General features: G+C 59.4%; 2 protein-coding genes across 7 annotated transcripts; both read right to left on the bottom strand.

The window, feature by feature from the left end:
* Positions 1-1,808: 1,808 nt before the first annotated feature.
* Positions 1,809-12,346, bottom strand: SPATA20 (spermatogenesis associated 20). Of its 2 annotated transcripts, none has more exons than XM_051634632.1 (16): positions 12,306-12,346; positions 11,097-11,234; positions 10,813-10,877; positions 10,253-10,407; positions 9,872-10,015; positions 9,389-9,590; positions 9,161-9,291; positions 8,976-9,080; positions 8,419-8,493; positions 8,002-8,214; positions 7,650-7,842; positions 6,808-6,976; positions 6,254-6,462; positions 5,914-6,113; positions 5,728-5,808; positions 1,809-2,165 (listed from the first exon to the last, which is right to left on the bottom strand). In XM_051634632.1, the coding sequence occupies exons 1-16, from the start codon at positions 12,332-12,334 to the stop codon at positions 1,995-1,997; spliced, it is 2,280 nt and encodes a 759-aa protein (XP_051490592.1). In that variant the 5' UTR covers positions 12,335-12,346; the 3' UTR covers positions 1,809-1,994. The 2 variants fall into 2 exon arrangements, with proteins under 2 accessions (XP_051490592.1, XP_051490593.1); XM_051634633.1 differs by lacking the exon at positions 12,306-12,346 and adding an exon at positions 11,566-12,257.
* Positions 12,347-12,466: 120 nt separating this feature from the next.
* Positions 12,467-21,970, bottom strand: EPN3 (epsin 3). Of its 5 annotated transcripts, none has more exons than XM_051634636.1 (10): positions 21,683-21,970; positions 18,508-19,163; positions 17,995-18,113; positions 16,325-16,408; positions 15,926-16,033; positions 15,732-15,816; positions 15,150-15,464; positions 14,203-14,313; positions 13,570-13,791; positions 12,467-13,422 (listed from the first exon to the last, which is right to left on the bottom strand). In XM_051634636.1, exons 2-10 carry the CDS (start codon positions 19,076-19,078, stop codon positions 13,103-13,105), a joined length of 1,935 nt encoding a protein of 644 aa, XP_051490596.1. In that variant the 5' UTR covers positions 19,079-19,163; positions 21,683-21,970; the 3' UTR covers positions 12,467-13,102. The 5 variants fall into 5 exon arrangements, with proteins under 5 accessions (XP_051490596.1, XP_051490595.1, XP_051490597.1 ...); XM_051634635.1 differs by lacking the exon at positions 21,683-21,970 and adding an exon at positions 20,302-21,601; XM_051634637.1 differs by lacking the exon at positions 21,683-21,970 and adding an exon at positions 20,317-21,601.
* Positions 21,971-23,289: the final 1,319 nt, after the last annotated feature.

The raw sequence follows: 23,289 nt of genomic DNA, 5'->3' as shown, positions 1-23,289 counted from the left end.
TCTTCCTTTTCTGGTTTGTTTTTTTCCCCTGAGAGGTGAGCCCAATCCATGCTGACAGAGGTTCACAGCACATTTTTGCCCAGCGGCTGCTTACGGAGACGTGCTGACAAGCAAGACAGTGCAGGAGAAAGACACCCTGTGCCTGTGCCACAGGGGCTGGTGGGCACTGGAATGGGCTCAGCACATTATCCCCAGCCCTGTGCCACCTCAGGGATGGCTGCCACACATGGACCTGGCCCCCCACAGGGCCCGAGATGTCTGGGCTTCCCCATGAGGTGCTCAGCACCACCCTCACTCTGCAAGGATGCTCTCCTGGCACCGAGAGAGCACCCACCCACTCCCAGCACTCGTGAGGATGGATGTCAAATCAATCCCTGCAGCAGAGATGCCAAGTTAAAAAAAACAAGAACAACAAAAAGAAACCCAGAGGAAAGCAGCCAGCCATCTGCCAAACCAGTTTTCATCTGGATTTCCAGAAACGCATCAGCTTGAGAGAAAAAATAATAAAATAAAAAGCCTCCTCTTCCACAAGCATAGAAAGGGTTCATGAGATGAGGTGCAAAATTCCTCTTTGACTTCAAAGGCATTTCTCCTGGCTGGTCACCCCCAAATCCTGGCATGTCCCACTGGAAAGCTGGCAGGCAACGTGGCTTGGCACCCATTTGCTGCCAGATGATGGCATCCCACTGGCTGGGGCACAGGGTGACGTGACAGGGGGGCCCAGGGTGCCAGAGAGATGCTGAGAACATGGTACTTGCCTGTTTGGGAGCAGGGAGGAGGGTTGGGGGGAGGAAAGGAGAATAAATTTTATGCTGCAGCAAAGGGAGTGTGTGTGGTTGGTGATGGCATCTTGCTTCTGCCAGGGAGGGTTATCACCCTCTGCTTGGCACACAGAGATGCCCAGACCTGGATCCCCGTGGCTGGTGTCAGCAGGATGTGGCCAAGCCCCCAGTGAGGATGGGTGAGACCCTTGGTCCAGGCTAGGCTTTGCTGGGATAGTTCAGAGCAAACATCCCCTCCTCAAATGCTGGCAAAAAAAGGTGCTTTTAGGGGTTACTTCTGATGTTACTGAAACTTTCTGCGACCAAAGGCAGGAGCAGCTGCAGCCTCTAGCACCCACCCACAGCAGCCAGCCAAAAACTCAGCCCCAGCCGACCCCCCTCACCAAGTATCTGCCCCACCTGCTCCAGCCCAGATGCCCTCCATGGCATGGAGCTGCTGCCAGCCCCTCTCCTACTGGCCCCTCTCCTGCCTTCCTGCTGTCTGCAGGTGTGGGGGTCCCCAGCTCCCCAGATCCTGCCCCATCCCAGCACGGATGAGGGCATTGCCTGCCCATCCTTTTACAAAGAAAACAAGACTTTGAAAAGTCCTTTCTCAGGCTGTACCAGGTCTCTGTACCCTTGGCAAAGCCAGGACAGGATGTAGCTGTTAGGATGTGCTTAGGCTGGGTCTTGTGGCACATTTTCATCAGTTGTGGTTATCAGCAGTTTTTCTGCATGCACTACTTATTAACTTAATATATGTTACAATCTACCCCGTAATGGAAAAATACCACAACTGTCATAACCAGTAATGCTTTCAAAAGCACTTGACTCCCAAGTCATCCAGGTGCTTTTGACAGTGTTACCCCAGGTTGCTATAGGAACTCTTAATAGTTTTCCCATCTGACTTCTCCATTAACACTGGATTTATATTTAATTTGTTTTCCTTTCCCTCAGTGAGAAGAGGCAAGGAGTAAGTGCACATGCAGGGGGAGGAGGTGCTGTTCAGTGGGCTCCTCCTGGCCATGCCAAAACCAGTACCAGGGATCAGCCAGATCTGCCAAGATGTTGCTGGAGCCACAGTGCAGGCAAAGCCCAACCTGCTGCTGCCAGGAACCATCCACGAGGCAGTTAATGCCCAGAGTGGCTTTATTATGGGTCTCTCTGTGTTCCCAGGCTGGTGTGACAGTCTTTGGGCCCCTTGCCTTTATGTAGGCAGAGGGGCTGAGGGGCTCACGGGCTGAGCATCCTCCGCAGCTCCTGGGGTGAGGTGACAGGCAGGGAGCAGGAGAAGTTGCTGCAGAGGTAGGCGGTGGCTTTTCCATCCTTCCTCTCCAGGGAGGCAAGGAAAGGCAACTGGCGGTGGAGGAACCCAGAGCTGTCTCCATCTGCCAGCAGCAGCACCTGCCGGAGAAAGAGCTGTGAGAGCAGAGCCACCACCAGCCAGCTGGTCCTGCCCTCCCTGCAGACATGCCAAGTGCTGGCAGTGTGGCCCCCCACACCCATCCAAAGACAGGAGGGGGCAGTGAGCCGAGGGGACCTGTGCCAGCCCTCTGCCAGGGTCTCACAGCAGCCATGTCCCCACCGTGCCTGTGTCAGAGGTAGCTCATGGTTCACACCATCCCTAGCAACTTTGCCTCTTTTTTCCCCACCAGACACCTGGCAGCCAGGGATGAAGCACAGGAACCAGCCACATCCCTGGGGACACCCACCCAGCCCTAACACAGCCCAGACCCCAGTACCAGCTGCAGCAGTGTCCTGTCCCACCCTGCAGCCCAGCTCCTGCCCTCCAAAGGCTTCCCAAAAAACTCAAGATGCTAGCAAACAGTGGGTCACAGGCTCTCTAAGCTGACACAGCAGCACCAGCCAGGGCTGCCTTGGTAATTAGCTTTTCTGAAAGGGAAAATGTTTGTCAAAGCCTCAGGGCTTGTGGGCTAATCAGGGGAGATGCCAGGAGCTGGCAGGGAGCCTGGTGCCCACACAGATGCAGAGGCTGAGCAAAGCCCAGCTGGGTCCCAGGCCCATGGCAGGGCAGCAGCATCCCATTGCTCATGGCTTTCCCTCACCCATGCCCAGCCCTGGCCCCAGCCCCATGCCTGGTCTGCTGAGCACTGACACACTCACCACATTTGTGCTGCTCATGCCACCACCACCAAGGGATGCCAACATCAAAAGCTGCCATCTCAATGCCCACCGGCCCCGCCAGCTGCCAGGCAGTGGCACCCACACCTCCCACCATGGCAGCCAGCATCCTCTGCCACAGCCCGCAGGAACAGGAGGACTCCCAGCACCAAGACCCAGCAGAAACACCCATGCAGCCCTCCCTGTGCCTGGCAGGGGGTGCCCTCACCCTATGTCCCCAGCAGGTCACTGTGTCCCCAAGCCCTTGCCCTGGGTAGCAGTTGCTGCAGTCCCATCCTGTCCCACATCACCCCACATCTCCAGCTCAGCCCCTGCCTTGACCCAGCTCAGCCCAGCTCCCTGCCTGTCTCCTGCTCCCTGCCCTCCCCCCCACCCTCCTCCTTCCTCGCCTTTGTCTGGAATTAATTCCAGGAGTGATTAATTACCAATTCATGTCCAATCTGAAATTCATTATTCATTTTTCTCACAAGCTCCCTAAGGTCCTCTTGCAGGGCCAGGCTGGAGGCGAGTGGCAGGCTAGCGCTCTGCAACTGAGGAGATAATGGGATCCTTCATAATTACCCTAAAGACCATTAACAGGGCAGGGATCTATACCAGGAGCCAGGAGAAGGGATACGACCCTCTCTGCTCCCAGGGAGCAGCTGCCAGTATCACCCCTGGAGTACTGGCATCCCCATGGCAAAGGGCTCCTCCAGGTGTGAGGTCCATTTAAATCTGTGACCTCGATGCCATTTTGTCATCAGCATCTCATTACAGCAAGTGTTTCAATGTGAGATTTGTACAGAATTAATTACTGGAACGACCTAATTAATTGTATTCCTGCAGATGAGCCTAGCCCCCAGCACCCTGAGGGCACCAAGTGAGGGGGGCAGCAGGGGACACAGTGGTGATGTTTGCCCAACTCCCTGGCAAAGCTGATTCCCAAAGCTGCCACATTCCTGAAGTGGGTGACTTGGGGCTGCCCTGCCTTGGGCAGCTTCTTGGGACTGCAAAAGAAGAGTTGGAGACCAGCTGGAGGGGCTGAAGGTGGGTGGGAAAAGGAGCACCTGCATCTCCATGAGATGCAACACAGAGGGATGGGTGTCAGGAGCTGGACCCAGCTTGGGAAGCAGACACATGTGCCCATGGGGTTGTGCACCTCTCAGGACACAGCTTTCCAGCAGATAGCCTCCTGCCACATTCCTTCTACCAGAAAACTAACTCAGGCTTCTGATCCATCCCACTGTCACACCACTTCAGAGCAGGCAAACCCAGCAAGGGGCAAGCAGGGGCTGGCCCATGCCCTGCCTGCTGCCAGTCTCCAGCTGCAGCCCCCGTGCACCCTTCTGCACACAGCCTGCACGGGCACCTTGTCCTTGGGCAGCCCCTGAGCACCCTGTGGCTTCACTGCCCCATGGAAACACCCATCCAGAGCACCCAGCCCTCCTCTTCTTCCATGCTCCAAGGAAAGCAACAGCCTGGGAGAGATGGACCTGCCCCTGGCGAGAAAACATCCCCACCAGCCAGGCTTCTTACCAGCTTTACAGGAGGGGACTGAGCCACATGGGAAGGGAGGGCTGCACAGTTTGCTTTGCTCAAGACCCCAAAGCCACCAGTTGCTTCTCTTCCCACAGCCTGTCTGGGCTCAGGGGACCAATGACAGGACCAGCTGCAGGAGTGGGAGCAGGTTAGCACTGGGCTGCTCACTGCCACCACGGAGCTTCTGTCCCTGCAAACTGGGTCACTCCCTGTAATCCTTCAAAGGGAGAGGAAGAGCATGGGAGCAGAGGCCTCACACATGGCAGGGGATTGGCACAGCCGAGGGCACTGCTGGACAGGAGATGGAGAAGGACCAGGAGCTGTGTGACTTTCCTTCAGCACTGGCACTAAACACTGCTGGGCACATGGGCAGAAGGTCATGGACAAAAGCCTCCATGGGCTGAGCTAATGCAAGGGCAGAGCAGGGAATCTGTGCTGGTGGCTCAGCCTTTCTCAGTTCACCTCAGCTGTGGTTAGAGGGAAACTGGTGCTTTGGCCTCAGTATCAGCTCCCCACATGCTGCAGCTCAACACGCCAGTCCCTGGCACCAGGACCCCAACAGGTGGGTCCAGACCCACCTGGATCCCTTCACCCATAGCCCAGAACCACTTCCCTCAGCTTGCCTAGGGTGAGCCATTCATCCCCAGGGCAGGAATGCTGCCCAGCAAAGGTGATGAGTGACAGTTGCTTCCCTGCCAGCTCCTTGGCAATGAACACCCCCGTGCACTGAGTGACACATCTCCTGAGTGGGGATGCAGGTGTGCAGAGTGAGGTGGTAACCCCAGCACATGGTGAGAGCACAGCTGGGAAAAAGGTTTTGGGAAAAGCCAGCCCCTCCCAGCCTGGGGTACCTGCAGCCAGAGCAAGGTACAGCCTTGCCACTTCCCACAGATGCAAGGGTGGCTCCAGGCAGAAGGTGACCCAGACACCAGCTGGATCCACACCAGGCATGGCACAGCCATACTGGAATGAAAGGCTTTACCTTGGGAGTGCAGCACTGGGAATGGTGGGCTGAGGCTGAGAACAGTGCAAACAACCAGCAGCAACAGAAGCCACTGCTGCAGCCATTCCCTGGGCTGGGCTGCCAGTGCTCTGCACCAGGGAGAGGCACACAGGGAATAAGCCTTGGATAAGGACAGGATCTCCCCAGAAGGGTGGCAGGACAGAGGAGGACGGATGAGTGCTACAGCTGCACCAGGAGAAAGGATGAAGGCACCATCCTTTGGGTGTGTCAGCAGCTGGCAGGGAGTGCCTGTGCAGGGGGCCAGGGAAGGGCTGGCAGGAGAGGCAGGGCTGGCACCTCTACCTTGTTTGGGCTGAAGACAGAGTGGACACAGCGCAGCATCTCTTTGGTGTCTTCTCCTTGGGGATCCCCACAGATAACGACCTGTCCAGGGAGAGTGTGTGTGGCAGGAGGGAGAAAGCAGAGAGCAGTGACTGTACTCACAGAACCACAGCCAGTCCCTTAGGGGACACGAGTCCCAGACTGTACCTGTTTGAGGGTGTGATGAAAGACAGCAGTGGCCCGGGCCATCTCTGGCAGGGCTATTGGGATCTTCCTCAGCCTCTCTGAGAAGGCAGCCAAGATCTGTCCAGCTTTTTCCACCCACTCCATCTGGCCTGAGTAACAAGCTGCTCGGAGCAGGTTTGTGACACTGACAGAGTTGGCAGTGGGCTCTGCTCCATCTTGGTCTGTGGGGGACAAGAGTTCCTCCATCAGCCCAGTGCCTCACCATGCCACAGTTGGTCCTTCAGCCAGGCAATGTCCCTGCCCTCCCTAACCTGCCCCACTTCATAACCCCTGCTGAGCACAGCCAGGTCCCTGAGCTCACCATCCTTCAGGCGCAGGAGCAGAGAGGAGTCATCAGCCTCACTGGAGAAATATGCAAAGCCTTTGGGGTCCCAGAAGAGCTTGTCTTGCATGTGCTGGAGCTGCAGGGCCCACTCCAGCCAGCTCTGCTCCAGGGAAGCTTCATACAGGTCAAAGAGAGCCTGGATGACGAAGGCATAATCCTCCAGGAAGCCCTGGATGGGCACAGCACTGCAGCATCATAGAAGAAAGGAACATCAGGGTCTCTGTACTGGCCAGGTGGGAAATGTTCTCCCACCTACTGGTCGCTGCTGCCCAAGGAGATGCCACCCCAGAGCTTAGTCCAAGATAAGCAGTGGCCAAGTCAGCACACAGCTCAGCCCCAGGTGGACTGGTGGTATGGACGGGCAGGCAAAGGCTTCTGCCAGCCTCGAAGATCAGGAATGGAAAAGGATTTGACCTTAATTCCTCCTCACCGGGTGGGGGGGCGGCACTAATCCATCCCAAACTGCACCAGAGGACACGGAGCACCAGGGTCTGGGCAGCTACAGAGACTCTCCCTGCAGCCCTGCTCACCTCTGCTCCACCGTGCCGTCCTTGCCCCGGTAGCAGCTCCGCAGCAACCTGCCGCTGGTGGGCTCGAAAAGGTGCCTCCGCAGGAAGGCAGCTGCCTCTGCAGCCCTGCTCACGTAGTGCTGCTGGGCCAGGGCCACCCCAGCCTGGGCAAAGCCCGAGATCATCAGCCCTGCACAGGCACAGACACGGGGAGAGGCTCAAGGGGAGGGGATGACAAGGGACTGGCAGGGGTGTCACTGTCTTTCCCTTCAAGGATGCTCGGCATGAAGCTCATCCTCCCCGACACACAAGGCTGGTCAGGGCTCAGTCCTCAGCCCTTCTGCTTGGTTCAAACCACTCATAAAGTCACTTATTGTCACCAAGGAGGACAGAGAGCTGCAAGGCCAGCAACAGCTAAGCTTTTTGCTTGCGGGCAGAAACAGGGCTTGAGAGAGTGTTTGCAATCTTGATGTAACCCCAGCCCACCCCAGCTCCAGACCCAGGCACTAACTGCAGGGAGCAGTGCCTGGGCTGCTGCAGCCATTTCGTGCTGCAGGACATCACAGACCTGTGGTCCCCCCGTAATGTGGCAGGGGAGACGGGCTCTGCCCCCGGCCCGGCTCCTGCATCCCCACCGCCCAACCGTGGGAACCGGCCTGAGCCAGGGGAAGAGTTTTGCTGCTCTCTGCTGGCGACAGGGCCGGAAAAAGCCGGAGCGTTATCCCCACCCCCGGCAGCCCCACAGCTGGCCGATGCGGACCTGCTTCCCCACAGCCTCATTACCCCCAAAACCTGCTGGCCCTGGGCAGCTGCAGAGAGGTCCAACCAAGGCGGGCACCCTCCGGGGCCGAGCCTCCTCTCACCGTTCCACGCCGCCAGCATCTTGGTGTCCAAATGCGGCCGCGGCCGCTGGTCCCGCGCTGCAGCCAGCCGCTGCCGGCCCTCCCGCAGCAACGCCCCGAGCCCGCCCGGCTCCAGCCCGAACCGCGCCGCCGTCAGCTCCGGGGAGCACCGCACCATAAGGACGTTCTTGCCCTTCAGCTCCTGATGGGGGTCCTGAAAAGACAGCCGCGTTCAACGACCAGGCTGAGGTGGGGAGGGGGGGGATTGAACCCCGCGTGCTTTCGGGGTGCTCTGCCATCCTCCCACACGCTCAGGGGTGGACGGTCCCGACTGATGCTCCCAGTCTTTGCAGGTCTTTGCTCTCTCCCTCACCATCATGGGGCTGACATTGCCGGTTTCCTTCACTCCATAGTGGTGCATGAAGACATCTCCCAAGGTCGTCCCCTCTGTCGCCCCCTCGACAGGGTCAGGAAGGAGAGCCCGGATTTCCTCAGCTGCCCACACACAGAAAGCTCCTTCTCTTTTCTGTTCAGATTCAGTGGTCAGGTAGGAATCGGCATCTTCTGCGCTGTAGAAACCTCCTGTCTGGAACAAAAGCAACAGAAAGACCCTCCAGTTACTGGGACAGCACCTTCAGCCAGCTCCCATCACTGCTGGGCTGGCAGTCCAGCCAGAGAGCCCCAGCAGTGCCCCAGTCTGACCTCAGCTGGGAAGGGAGGGAGGGAAAAGCAGCCATATCCCAGCACAGGGTAAGCAGTTCACTCAGGCCCAGCTCAGGGAACAACCCACCTGGTCACTCAGGTCACGTGAGACATAGAGAAGAATGTCTTGGGCAACATCAGAAAAGAATTTGTCACCGGAGATCTGTGGGAGGCACGGGAGGGTGTCCACGGGGAGGCAAGAGACTCAGCAAGATATAGTAGGAGATTCAAAATTAAAGAGCTGGCAAAGGAGGGGAAACACATTTGAACATCCAGGGATTTTAAAAGTGGGATGGATTGAGGGTAAGCTCTCTGTGTAAGAAATCTACAGGCATTGGAGAGCAAACCTGGAGTTACAGTAAAACCAGAGGCAGCAGCACATGTTTTCTGACTTGCAAAGACCAGTCAGAAGGCTGTTCCCTGTTATCCTCAAAACCCTGGACTTAAACTGTCATGAACTTATGCAGCTTTTCTGGATGAAGACCAGTAGTTGAAGGGGGGTATGGGACCACTTCACACCCATGGGATGAGCAGTACCTTGAGGAACAGGTTTTGAAACTGCTCCCCAAACGAAGCCATCCCTCCCCAGCCCACACGTGGTGTGCCAAGTGAGTCCTCCTCCACAGAGGGATGCCCTGGCTGTACCTGAAACGCTCTGCTGTATGTGGCTGCCAGCTGCCCCTGGTCATACAGCATCTTCTCAAAGTGAGGGACATGCCAGCGCTGGTCGGTGGAGTAACGATGAAACCCCTGCAAAGACCAAGTGGACACGTCTCCACCACACACTTTCTGGGCATGCCAGGGATTTACCCCCAAGGCTTTCCTCCTACCTGACCAATGTGGTCATGGATACCCCCATGAGCCATCATCTTGAGGGTATGCAGAGCCATCTGCAGTGCCCGGGCACCTTCTGGAGTTGTTCGGTGCAGAGCCCAGTACGTGAAGAGGAAATTCAAATTCACTGGAAGACAGGGAGCAAGGGGCAGGCTGCAGGGTGGGCTCTGCCCCCCAGTGCTGCCTGCCCCATGGCAGGGCTCAGCAGCAGAGGCCAGACTGACCTGGGGTGGGGAACTTGGGGGATTCAGAGAAGCCACCGTAGTCTTCGTCATAGGAGTTGGAGAGCTGCTGGAAACAGGTGGTCATCACCTCTTTGGATGGTGGGGGTGACTCCCGGCCCTGCACACGCATCTCAGACGTGTGTCGCAACGCTTCCAGGATCTTATGGCTGTTTTCCAGCAGGCCATCTTTGTTCTCCTTCCACTAAGATAAGGAGAGGGAAAGTCAGTTCTGCCAAGTTTTGTCTCTTTCTGCTTCCTGCATTGCACTGGTCCAAACCGCACCTTCAGTTCTTGGGCCCCCTCCCCAGATCAGTTCCAATCCATCTCTAACCCACCCAAAGCTTTGACACGTTCTCTGGGCTACTGTTTCTTCTGACTCTCTCTCTCTCTCTCTCTCGTAACTCAGTCACCATCAAACCCAGACCACTTCTCCTGCTGCCCTTTTGGTTGAGTGCTGCCAGTTAAGCTATTCCTGCTTGGTACCTGCTCTGCGATTCGGAGCAGCACAGTCCGAAAGCCAAGGCGATGAACTCCATCTTCAGGAGGGAAGTAGGTCCCCCCTGCAAAGGGCTTAAGGTCTGGAGTCAGCCAGACACTCATTGGCCAACCACCTCCACCACTGGTTGCCTGAAAGACAAACCATGAGCACACCAAGGTCACACAAGAGGCACCCTCTGCTTTGCACCCTGCTGGCACATCTAAGTGCTTCACCTGATGACAGGCGTGTGCTTCTTTCCATCCTTGTGATCATACACGGTCCCATTCAGACCACCCCACATTCTTCTTGTCTGAGGAACATGACCACGAACCTCATCTTGACAAAGCCAGTCAAAGCCTCCCAAGCTCTGCCCATGCCTCCCTTACCTGCACGAAGGTCATGTACACTTTGTCCACATCTGGTCGCTCCTCACGATCCACTTTGATGCACACAAAGTTCTTGCTCATAATCTCTCCGATCTCCTCGTTCTTGAAGGACTCCTCCTCCATCACATGGCACCAGTGGCAGGTGGAGTAGCCAACTGAAAACAAGCTCAGGTGAGTGAGGAAAGGCCCTGTGCAGACAGCAGGACATGCATTACGGGGAGATAGCTCAGAGGTGGGGAATCTTCTATGGGAAACAGCTGCTGCCCCCCTGGAGAAGAGATGGAAAAGGCCTTCTGCAAGCATGGAGGCTTGCAGGGTCTCCTAGGCTCTCCAGCTCTTGCTCCTAAGATCTGGCCAAAGACTCTGGTAGCCAGGAAGGCCCCTATCTTCAGCAAGAGCTATTAATGGATGTGGCCCTCTCTTGCTGACAGACAGTTCATGCCCAGTGTCCATGCTTACCTAAGTGGGAGCTCACACACCAGCTCAGGACACAGCCTGGCTTATCTGGTCATTTACTGGACAACATATGGAAACATGAAATATGTCTTGTTTCTGGTTACCTGACAGGAATATCAGCTTGTTTTCTTGCTTTGCTTTATCAAAGGCTTCCTGGCCCCAAGGGTACCTGTGGAGGGAAGACAAGACAGGAGCTTCAAGGGTCACTGCTGCCAGGATTTATGGGATCCTCTAAAGCTGCCAGAGAAACCACAGACTGGTAGAAAGTGGTCAGGGCAGCTGGACAGGAGGCCAGGCTGCTTCACCTGCCATTGCTTCCATGGCAGTGAGTCCTCAGCCCCACGGATAAGAGCAGAGGAGGAGGGAGAAAGACACTGGTCAGTCTTACCAATCCACAGGGTTGTGAGCATGCTGCAGGAGGTAGGGGGACTTCTCATTAATCAGGCGGTTGGTGTGACGAGGGACGCTGGGGGGGCTGCCTGTGCCCCCCGTGGCCATGGTCACACTCCCCGTTAGAAACACGCACCTGCGACACCCAACAGGTTCATCATTTCCAGGGGCAAGACACAGTCCCCGAGAGAGCTCTGACACCCCAGACCAGCACCACCCTCATCCCAGCTCCCTGGGGTGCTCGGCACAACCCCAGGACACGTGCTGCTCTACAGGGAATGGCTCTCAGCATCAGGGCTGGGCAAGCACACTGGGGCAGGCTGAGTCCCCTCCACCCTCCCAGGAACCCATGAAGTCCTCCCCAGGTGCTGCAGGCTCAGGCGAGGTTGCTCACCTCCAGCTTGGCATCCCCAGAGCTCCCTCCCCTCCACCCACAACCTTTTGGAAAGTTTTAGGGTGACAGTCACCAGACAGCCATGGGTAAGAGAGCAGCACCCACTGGATTTGATCTTTGTGTCCTCAGAGATGAAAATCCCCTCCCGTGAGTGCATGAGCAGGTGTGGGGGGGTCAGGGTGCAGGCAGGGTGGCTCTTCGTGGAGAGGGGTGTGAGGGACAAGGAGGGGACCAGAGAAACCCCCCTAATGCTGGGTGAGTTGCAGGGATGCAGAAGGGAGCGCAAAAGGGGTGCAGGAAGGAGCGGCAGGGAGTATGCAAAGTCATGCAGGGGATATAAGGATGGAGGGAGAATTTAGAGGAATGCGGGAGGGGTGTAACGGTGCAGAGATTAATTAGGAGGGAACCAGTGGGACGCAGGGCTGCGGGGTTAGGGGAAATGCGGGAGGGGTACAGAGCGTTGCAAGGATGCAGAGAGAACGCAGAGGGATGCGGGAGGTGCAGGGAGGCTGTAGGGGACGCAGGAAGGGTGCAGGGAAGGTTTCAGAGAAGGTAGGAGGATTGAAAGGATGCAGAGAGGATTTAGGAGGGATTCGGGAAGGTGGAGGGGGGATTTAGAGGGTGCTGGGGATGTTTACGGGTTGCTGGGGGTTGCCGGTGATACCGAAGGTCTACCAGGAACCACCGCGGTCGCTGCCCACGGCCCCCGCAGAGGCGCGGGCGGGTCCCGCAGCCTCCCACGGCGGGGGGGCCGGGCCGGTCCCGCCTCTCCCGCTGCCCCCCGCCCGCCCCCTGCCCGCCCAGCCCCGGTACCTGCGGGCCCGGCGCAGCACCGCCAACATGGCGGCGGGACGGGGCGGTGCTGCCGCCGCTCCCCGTCACTGCCCCGAGGCCTCCGGGGCGGTCCCGTTCGGCCTGGCCCGGCCCCCTCCACCCCACCCCCCGGGCCCTGACCCCCGGAGCCGCACAGCGGATCGGTCGGAGCAGTTTATTGTCTCAGGCAGCCCTCCCCGCCACCCCAGCCTCGGTCCGCAGCGGGGCCCAGCAGCGGGCGAGGAGGCGGCTGCCCCCGGGGGGGGGGCCCGGCCCGCGGCTCCTCGTGGGGGGGACACCGAGGGAGGCAGCGAACGGGACGGGGGCGACGGGCTGGCGGGCGAGGCAGGGGACAGCAGCCAGGGGAGCGCGATCCAGCCGGGGACCCCAGCTCAAGGAGGGAAGCACAGGACGTGGGGGGGGCCCCAGCTCCCCCCCCCCCCCGGCCCCAGCTCCCCACAAAGTCCCCCCTGCCCTCGGGGAACCATCAAGCAGCGAGAGTCCAGCCCAGGAGTCCTCAAACCAGAGTCCTTCGGGGGGAGCCCGTACACCGCCCTCGGCAGCGGCTCTGGCTCCGCAGGGGCTTGGTCTCCTCTTGCCCGTCGGGGGCTTTACGCTGGCTGCCCCCCCCCTCCAGCCGGTGGGCACGGGGAGGGGGCTGGAACGGGGTGGGGGGCATCCTCCCTGGCTTAGCGAACTGCTGGCCCCCCAAGTTCTTGGCGGGAGAAGAGGCCGGGATGGGGGGGGTCTGTAACAGCTGGGAAAGGGGCGAGAGTCTGTCTACACGTCCAGAGACTTCAAAGGAAGGGGTTGAGCCCCCCTGAAGCAGACGGTGGGGCCGGGGGGCCGCTCATCGGCAGTAAGGGCTGCGGCAAGGTGCTGGGGAGTTCGGGGAAGGTGCCGGCCTGGGGGAAGGCACTGGCGGAGACCGGGAGGGCGGTGGTGGCGGTGGGGACGCTGCTGAGGGGCAGCGGCAGGGACGCGCTGTAGGTCATGGAGTTGGCGGGGAGGCCAGCGGGCAGGCCGGGCACCGGCGAGCTGGTCCGCATCTGGTTCAGCGTTGGCTTGGGCTGCTCAGCGAGGCTGAAAGGGTTGGTGGGGGACGGCGTGCTCAGACCTAGCAAAGACGTGACAGGATGCATCAGCGGCCCATGCCATCCCCAGCCCTCCTCCTCCTCCTCCTCTTCCTCCCACAAACAGCCCTCAGCCCAGCCCAGGGAAGCCCCCCCCGGGCAGCAGCTGACACTGCAGCCCCAGCACCTACCCGAGAGAAAGGGATTGCGTGTCTTGGAGGCTGGTGCAGGTGCGACCAGGGAGTCCAGGTTGACCAGGGAAGAGGCAGCAGGGCCGAGGAAGGCCTCAGGGGTTTTACAGTCCTTCCGCTCCTTGCCGGATTCAGGGAGGGAGTCAGCCAGGTTGGTGAGGTCAAAGTTCTTTGCCCCATCCTGCTTGGTGCTGGGGAACAGGTCACTAAAGGGGTCCATCTCTGGGATGGAGGTGGGAAATGAGTTCTGTGAGCCAGACAGAGGACACCAAAGGTGATAGCATCCCCCCATGACCGCACAGGGTGGCTAACAGCATGCTGCACACCCAAAGTAATAGCTTGATGTGGCAGGGCTGAGGCTGTGGCGTGGCATGTCCAAGCTCCCCTCAAGCCACCACAGCAGGCAGCCAGGCTGGGGACGTGGGTGCACACAAAGACCAGAGCTGCCCCCTTGGCTACGGGGCAGCCCAAGCCCACAGCACACGTGGCTGCACATGGGGACAAGCTTTGGCCATGCCAGCGAGCAGCCACGCACAGCCTGGTCAGCCCTGGAGCTGCCTCCCTGCAACAGGCAGGGACGGGTCACTGTCCCCACCTGCCCAAACAGGACCCTGCAGCTCCCCCAGCTCTTACCAACGGGGCTGTTGGACCTGGCAGAGGAGGGTGGCTGCGAGGGCTCCTGCTCCGGCGGCTCGGCTGACCCAGGTGGCTTTGCAAACGGGTCGAAAGCATCTCCCCCTGGAGCTGGGGGAAGAGGGGAGACTCAAGGAGGGGAGCAAGCAGGGAGGTGAGAGATAGGAGATGTACAGGCAGGAGAGAGGCAGGGGCAGCTGCCTGCAAGGAGACAGAGAGGAGGGTGTGTGGCAAGGGAACACTGAGCTGGGGTCAGGAATGTGCACTGGCCTGAGGTGGGGCTGAGATAAGCTGGAGCAGGAGCCCAGTCTTGATCAGGTAAAGCTAACCTGGGCAGCCCCTGTGCTGCCCTCAGCTGTCCACCTTCTCCCCTTCAGCAGACAGGTCCCTTTCCCAGTCCCAATGGGGACAGGCAGGGGACAGGTCTGCAGGAACACTAACAGCCAGCACTGCCAGTGCAGGCAGGACCTCAGGAAGCACTGAGGAGGAACTGAGAGTGGCACTGAGCTCTGAAACACAGGCTGCTCCCACAACCACTTCCTCATCTGCAACATGGCACGTGTGGGTTGCAACCGTCCTGTCTGGGCAGGGCACTGGGGGGAGTGAACAAACAGGTATCACCAGGGACACACACACTGTCACCCCACTGCTGGAGCAGTGCAGCAGCTGCTATCTGCGCCCAGGGGAGGGCAACATTAACTGTGCCATGTTAACTAAAACAGCCTATTCTGCACAGAGATAAAGCCTCAAAAGTTCCTTGAAGTCTTCAGGACACAGAGGGACAAGTGGAGGACCCACTGTGGGGCAGGAGAGTAGGGAGGGGGTGTTTGCAGAGCTGGCTGAGGGAGCAAAGGGGAAGACCCAGAATGCCTGCTGACAGGAGGGCAGCGATGGCCAATGCCACCCATGATCCCCAGCAAAGCAGAAACACCAACCAAGCTTCTTACCAGGGTGGGGAGGTTGTTCTGCCACAGCAGCCCAAGGATCAGCAGCTGGTGTAGAACTAGAGGGCTGGGCTGGGGGGGATGCTGTTGCCCAGGGGTCTGCAGGAGGGAAGCCAGAAGACAAGGGCGCCTTCCCCCAAGGGTCGGAGGCAGCAGCAGTGGTGGTGCCAGGGGGAAAATCCCAGGGCCCGGCGGAGTTTTGCTGGGAAGAGGTGCTTGCCTGGGAGAGGGGCTCCCCACTGGCAGCAGGGACCGGCACCCAGGGGTCAGCTGCCCCAGTCCAGGCAGAGGCTGCTGGCTCTGCTTTGGGCTTCATATCTGAAAGAAGAAAGAAAACTGTGGGAGAGGGGGACAGTGTGGGGTGCAGAAGGATGACGAGTGGTGGGGATGTGCCCGGGGGTCCCCAGATTCCAGCAGCACTGCCTGGGTGTGCAAGGAACCAGGCAGCAGAAGGCAGAGAAGCGAGAGCTTGTTGTTGCTCCTAGGAAGCTCCTGTTGAGCCCCTGGGAATTGGGGATGGGCAGAGGTGGGGGGATAGGTTCCTGCCACTGTCCCAAATTTTGGCAGCCTGCAAGTTGCACCCACCTGGCATATCCCACGGGTCAGCAGACGTGTGGCTGGACGGGGCTGGTGCTGGCCCAAATATATCTGCCAGTTCCAGGATAGAGGACTGCAAACACAAAGGGAACAAAGAGGTAAGGGAGGCCCAGGCCAGACCAGTGGGATGTCCCTGAAGCCCCAGGCTGACTGTGTGGCCAGCCAGGCCCCCAGTGCTGTACCTGGCTTTTCTTCATCTTTTCTTCTTCCTCCTCTTCCTCCCCACCCTGGGCACTCTCCTCCACAGCTCTCTGCAGCAGGGAGTTCTCTCCTTGCCAAGTCCTCACCTCCTGCAGGGACAAGAGATGTGGCCTGTGAGCTCAGCAACCCTGCAGCCAGCACTTCCTCCAGGAAACAGACCCAGCGCAGGAGCCACCACCGCATCCCCGAAAAGTCCCAGCATCCGAGCAGATGGCTCCTCTGGGGCCGAGCCCGTCGGGAGAGCGCTCAGCAGACAGCCCCGGAGCAGCGAAAGCAAAGCAGGTGCTGGAGTGAGGCAGCATTTTGGGCTCCAGTGCCCTGGAGAGAAGCCCAAGTGCAAGGAGAGAGGAGCTCCCGGGGCTGCGGGGCACAGCAGGTACCTTCTCATGCTCCTCTTTGCTCAGCGCGAGCGCTAGCTGCAATTGCCTTTCTTCGTCTCTACTGGAAATTGGAGGAAGTGGCTTCTGCCAACAGAGGAAATCGGGTGACATTTCAGCTTGCCCTCAGCTTGTGGGGCTGATCAGAGGTCTCCGTCCTCACCACCACCTCTTCTGCAGCCCCTCGCCTGCCTGCACAGCACCTCTGTGCCCATCCAGCCAGCTTTGCCTGCAGACCCCCAGCCTGGTGCCCCTATGCTCCTGAACCTGCTCCCACTCAGGCTGCCCTGTGGCCACTGCCCCAGCCCCTTCCCCTGCCCCATCACCTGCCACTGATCTAGGGTGGGACAACCCTAAGCTAGGCAGCCAGTATCTCCCCTGGGAGGTTTTTGAGGACTCTGAAGCAGTTGGTGGAGGAGAGGGGATTGATCCAGCATCCCCTCACCCTGGCAGCCTGGTGGGGAGGAGGGTTTATGGCACTGACTGGCCTCAGTTCAGGAATCCCGCTTTGCTCTGGGAGAAGAACCCAGACCTGAGGCAGATTTTGGGGAGACTGTCCTCATACAGCCATGGCAGCCCTAATCACCACCCCCATGATGGTTTGGGACCAGCTGGGGGAGGAAATGGGGACCCTGGGGGGCGTGTGGATGTGCGCTGCCTGTCCCAGCGTGTGCAAGTGTGTACACGCATGTGCAGCCCAGATGGACACCAACAGGCAACGCTTCCAAGAGGGTGTTCCTACAGTGCTCAACACAGCAGAGTGTGGAAACTGTAAATACTCCAATTCCAGGACAAAAATAGGGATCTACACTCCCCTCCATCTCCAAAAGGGCCCCCATCAGGCAGGGCAGACGGGCAGCAGGAAGCACCATCTCCAAAGCACATCCCCTGACCTGGCAGGAACGAGGTGGCAGAGCTCAGTGCCAGTCCTGGGAGATGCCCACCAACCTGGACACACAGCCCCAAGGTCACCACGTCCCCCTGACTTGGTGTGCCTGGCCGTACCCACGTGCTCCGCACGGGCCGTGCCAGCCAGCGGGAATCGCAGCCGGTGTGCAAATAAGCCGTTCCTGGTGGAACAGGGGCCATGGCCAGCAGACAGGAGAGGGGACAACCCTAGGGGAGGTTTCATGACTGGGGACGGCAGCTCGCTTGCTGCCTCCATCCCTGTCAGCTCCTCATGGTGCTGGTTTCCAGAGCTCCTTCCAGCCCAGTTTGAAAGGACCAGCCGGTGGGAGGGAGCACCCTGCCCCACCAAGCCCCCAGCCTTGTGCACAGCCCTAGGGACACTGCTGGTTCCTCACAGCACAGGTATCACCTCCCAAACCCTCTGCAAAAAGGGAAGAGAAATGGAGGACCTTAAACCGGAAGGCCTCAACAGCCAGGTTTGGCGGCATTGCAGCAAAAGACCCTCCAATTTCACCCTGGGGTCTGGGAGGCTGGACAGGTGTCAGCCTGGTGCTGTCCCAGCTGGTACAAGGACAAGAAGGAGGGACAGTCTGTGCCTCCATCTGCCTGCTGGTGATTTTGAACGCTGGGCACAGAGCGAGCAGCCTGGTGTGGTTGCAGGTGCATGCACCAACCTTGGGCAGCTCCCAAAATCCTCCTTCTTCCCAAGGGAATGACCCACCATGCCTGCAGACAAGGCAAGGTGCAGGGAGATGCCACCCTACCTTCTCTGCCTCCTCCCGACTCATGGCCAGTGCAAGCTGCAGCTGCAGCTCCTCCTCACCCGTTGTCTGGGGCCTTGCTTGCTCCAGGTCAGAGGCAAACCGTGGGGATGAGGATGATGCTGGGAGATAAAAGAGGAAAAGCAGAAGGAGCAGTGTCAGGACTGGGCTATTTTGCAGAGCACATCAACAGCCCCCAGGCCCCAACACCCAGAGCTCTGCAACATGGCTTCCCCAAGGGACACAGCCCCAGATTAGAGCTCCCTATCATGAACAAGCAGTGGGTTTAAGACTCAAGGCACCACCAGTTGCCATCACTGTTGGGGTTCACCACTGGCTCAGCCAAACCTCTGCCTATGGCTCAGGATGGAGCCACCACTCCCACAAAAAGTCAAGGGCAGCAATGGGCACCAGGTGGGTGCACACAAAACCCAACACCTGCTTCCACCCTGCAGTGAGCCCAAGCGAGCTGCCAGCCCCACGAGTGAGCCCCCAGACCCTGCTGGTGGCACTCACAGTTAAAGGAGGAGGGTGAGCCCCGTGCCCGGCTGTAGTCTTCACCGTAGGGTGACGCACGGCGGCCATAGGTCACCTGGTGGCTACCACTGCCCATGCCCTCGAGGGCCATGCGCTCCTTGGTCTGCAGCGCGTGCGCCCGCTCCTGCTTCAGCCGCTCCTCGTCCTTCAGCAGCGCCATCACCTGCTTCACCTTCTCTCGGATGTTAATGCCCTGGTCCTTGCCGTCACGGTCCACGTACTGGAAGTCTTTCAGTGTCTGGATGGTGTAGAGGTTCTCCCGGCACTGGTGGGTCACCTTCTCGGAGCCGGTTTTGATGAGGTAGTCCAGGAGGGTGAGGGCTTTGTAGACGTGACGCCAGTTCTTGCCGCTGTCGTTCAGCCGCCGCCAGATCATGCCCATGACCTCAGCGAAGGCCACCGTGTTGAAGGTCAGGTCAGCTATCTCTGACATCAGGGAGCTGGGGGGTCCCCAGGGATCATTGGAGGTGGCCTCCCGCACCTTGATCTCCGCCTCCGAGTAGTTGTGCACGATGTTTTTCACCTGCCGGCGCAGCGCCGAGGTCGTCATGGCTGCGCAGCGCCGGGGCCCCGCCGGCGGCGGGCAGGAGTGGTGGAGAAGAGACGGGTGCTCACAGCCACGGCCTCACCAGTGCCTGCAACGAGGACACAGAGACCTCAGCATCACCTCGACCACTGTGACCCATCCCCAAAGACCTTGGGCTGGCACCTGGGACACTTCTCAAGGTGGAAGTGTCAGTCACCAGGGTGTCAGGTGCACCGTGCTGGGCTGCCACAGCTGGCCAACCTGCAGACACACAGGATGCTCAAGGGGAATGAAATCTCCTAGCAAGCTGAAACCCAGCACTGCAGAGCTGCCGAGAGATTTGGCTCCAGATTCAGCAACATTTGGAGGAGATTTTATCCTGCACTTCTGCTTCTAAAAGTAACAACCTGAAAATGGCAGCTCCCTCCTCCAGATCCCAGCTGCCTCAGCCCCATCATCCCAGCAAAGCTGGTTCTAGGCTTCCCAGCCTTTGGCCAGCCAGGGGCTCCCCGGTACCCCCAGATGTACATACAGTCCTGCTTGCCCAGGCTGTAGCTCCAAGGCTCTCAGTGCCAATGAGGGTGCACTATGCAAAACCAACCCCCTGCCATGACTCAGAGCCTGCCACGAGTTACCAGCACTGGCAGCCACCTGAGTGGGTTTTCCCAGCAAACCTGATAATTTTGCTGCCACAGGAGGCTGCAGGTACAGAAGCGTGTGCTAATGCAGGGTGATGAATTCAGGGTGTTCACCTCCAGTGCCAGGTCAGCAAGTGGGATGGATAACACACACCCCCTCTCCTAAAAATCCCCAAGCTGCCTGGGCCTTCTCTGGGAGCTGCCCTGGTACCTCCAAAGCAGGCAGAGGCAATCCCTGGGACGTGCTGCACCCAACACGGTGCAAAATCATGTGGGTCACTCTAGACCCATCTTCATGTGAGCCCACCACAACTCTGTGCTAGTCCTAATCCTCACCTTCTCTCTACATGGTGGGAAGACACAATTTGTCCTCATTTTGTCAGAGGGCCAAGCAAAACCAGAAGGCAGAGGCTGCCTGGAGCTGCCTTGCCCTCAGCAGGGCCGCACTGCAGGGCCAGGGAGCAGAGCTGCTCCCAGAGCTCCCACTGCGGCTGCAACAAAACTCAGTGACAATTTTCTCCCCATCTGAGATAACGTGAGCAGACGAGTATCACCCCCACGCAGCAGTGCCTGTGGAGGGTGATTACCAGTGCCCATCCCACCACCCACCTCACATGTCAGTACCTCCTGGACCGCAACAGCCGAGCCACGTCCAGCCCTCTCCCAGCTCAGAACACCCACTCCTTCCCACCGGAGCAGAGCCGATGTGCCCATGAGCCACGCACAGCGCCCGCCACGCTCCCGCACAACCCGTGTGACCGGTCCGGCACCTCCCGCTCCGGCGGGCAGGAGGCTGGGCGCCCTACGGCTCCGCCGCGACGTCCCCGTGAGTCAGAGAGGAGCCTGGCACCGCCGAGGTTTCCCTGCAGACGCTTCCCTGTATCGATCCCCTTTCGCAATGCAGCCCGTCGGCGCGGCCTTTGCATCCCGCCGGGAGAGCCCGCGGTGCGGACGGCGGTGCCATCGCCCGCCTGGCACAGAAACGCCTTCGGGACAAGGGCAGCGACACAGCAAAGTCCTCCAGGACTTGGCTCCGCGCTCTGCTTTCCCACCACCACCCAGGCAGGAGATAAAGTAGCCTTTTCCAAAGGTGTCACCAGCTCGGCAAACCCTGGTAATCCTCCTCTGGGGCAGGACGGTCCCTACTGGCTCCAACAGGTCTCCTGGCAGGACAAACCCCAGGTCCAGCAGGATGGGCTCCGGCACTGCTTGTGTCCCAGCCAGAGACCTGATCCCAGCTGGACTTTGCCCACCACGAAACAACCTGGGAAGTCTGCTGGGGAAGAGATGGGAAGCAGGGGCTGGGGCAGGGGTGACAGGAGCTTGGCCCCGGCTGAAATGTTGCCGGCAGTGTTAGAGGCAGTGGGGTTCATTGAACACAGTATTTCCCCCCCCCTTTCGCCCCCCCCGGAATATAAAGGGAGTGAAACAGAAGCTGTGCGAGAGATAAGGCGGCAGCACCGGCAGCTCATATGGAATTACTGCAGTGACCTTGAGCAAGAGGCTGCCAGGTGGGAGAAGGACACACGGGTGCGGGGACAGGTCCCCATCGCCCCGCGGCCCGGCACAGGGGACTGCGGAGGCAAAGAAGGGGCGGCGAGGGAAGGGGGGAAGGAATAACATGGAGAGAGAGCAGGAACGGCTGGGGGGGAAGGATGAGAGAGCAGAGGGGCCAGGCGAGAGGAAGGGGAAGCCGGTGAGGATTAAACCCTCGCTCCATCCCTAATCAGGTGCAGGGCTGGGAGGAGCAGCGCCCGCCATGGAAGAAGCGGCAGGGAACGGCTCCAGCCAGAGCCCCGGGCCGCGCCGCCGCTCCCGCAGCCTGCCCGGGGCCCGCACCCGGGCCCTGGGAGCCACCGAGCAGTCCGCCGGGCTCCGCCACCGCGATGCTCCGGTGTCCAGAACCTTCTTCCTCCTCCTCCTCCCCCCCGCCGCCCCCCCCGCTCCCTTCCTCTTCTCCTCCTCCTGCTCCCCCCGCAGCCCCGCTTACCTGCGCGGAGCGGAGGGCGGCCCGTGCCCGGTGCCGGTGCCCGGTGCCCGTGCCCGCTGCCGGTGGGAGCGGGGCTGGAGCTGCCCCAAGCCCGCCCGCTGCCTGCTGCGCGCCGCCGAGTCGCCGGGCAGGCTGGGCAGGTCCCGGCGGGCAGGTCCCGGTTTAACCCTTTAGGGGCCGCCCCCCAGTCGTCCCGGTCCCGGCTCCCGCCCGGGCCCCGGCAGCAGCGTTCAGCCCCCCCCCGCCCCGGCGCGGTGCGGTGCAGCGCGGGGCGGTACCGGCCGCGGGGGATGCGGCGCTGAGCCCCTGCCCCGCCGCATGCGGGAGGCGGGGATGCTGGAACTGCTCCGTCACTGCCCCTCGCTGGCAGCCGCCCAGGCGCTGCTGGCTGCTGCTCGCTCCGCTTGCCTTTATGTATTAATTGTATTTATTTATTTATTTATTTTCCCCCTCTCATTATTTTTAGACAGAAATCAGCGTCTGCAGGCTCGGGAGCACCTCCGAGGGATGGCGATTTCCCCCCACCCCCCTAAAACACCCCGAGCTCCCCGTAGTGCAGCTCAGCCTCTGGTACCCGAGGCCACGGTTGCAATTTGGGTTAGGTTTTTTTATTATTGTTGGTTTGGGGGTTTTTTTCTGGGATCTAAATTTGGAGCGGATTCTTCCCCTGCTCTGAACAGCTCCCGGAGCCTGGCTGGGGGGGAGAGGGAGGCATCAGATGACATGACAAAATAAGTCATGTCTCTTGATCATTTCAATGCCACCCCCTCTCTCCCGGCCTCTGCCTTCCATTTTAATCACTGACAGGCCTTCAAGTCTTATGGATATATATAATCTTTTTTATGTCTGTGACATTTTCCATAATGGAAGGCATCTCCTGTGTGCTGAGACATTCTGGAGGGGGGGGGTCGTCCCTGCCTGCCAGTGGTCCCACTGAGCTAAGGTTCATCCTGCCCAGGTGCTGAAGGTCCTGCCTCGGGTGGGGGGAGAAGGCAGCAGGGAGGCTGTGTGCCTGCAGGGGCTTTGCAGATCTCATCAGCCTGACTTTCCCTACAAGCTCTGGCCATGAATGTGCATCTAGTCCCGCTCCCAGCTGCAGCCTGCAAGGACATCTAGCATCCAAATCATCCTCCAGGTCAAGCTGGAGAACATCTCAGCTTGGGTGGTGAGAAACATTTTTCTTGGTTGTCTAAGATCCAGATCTTCCCTGTTCCCAATTTACCCGTGTCAGACAGTGAGGCACCCAGCTTGCCCCTCTTCAGGCACAGACTTTTCACAGCAAAGTGAACCTCCCCACAGGGACATAACACCCTACCAGGTAGGTTTGTTAGGTGGCCTCCAACCCTGCCAGCAAGGCTGTAAAGATTATTTCCCTCAGCTCTGGCACAAGCCAGCTGCTCCCCCAAGCCCCCTCTGCCATTGAAAAGCCTCTGGAAATGTGCTGTCACCTTCTGCTTGCAGCATTTTCCTGGAATCTCTCTTCCTGGCCTCTCTAATAGTTATGGTGTCTCCAGGCCCTGACTCACGTGATGGGTTTGGTATGCAACTCCCAAGGCCAGGAAGGTCACTCACCTCAATTATTTAGCAAACACAACACAAATTATTAA

Source organism: Apus apus, chromosome 17, assembly GCF_020740795.1.
Source record: "Apus apus isolate bApuApu2 chromosome 17, bApuApu2.pri.cur, whole genome shotgun sequence".
Classification (NCBI taxonomy): domain Eukaryota; kingdom Metazoa; phylum Chordata; class Aves; order Apodiformes; family Apodidae; genus Apus; species Apus apus.
Note: the sequence above shows the minus strand (reverse complement) of the source record. Positions and strands in the feature narration are given on the sequence as shown.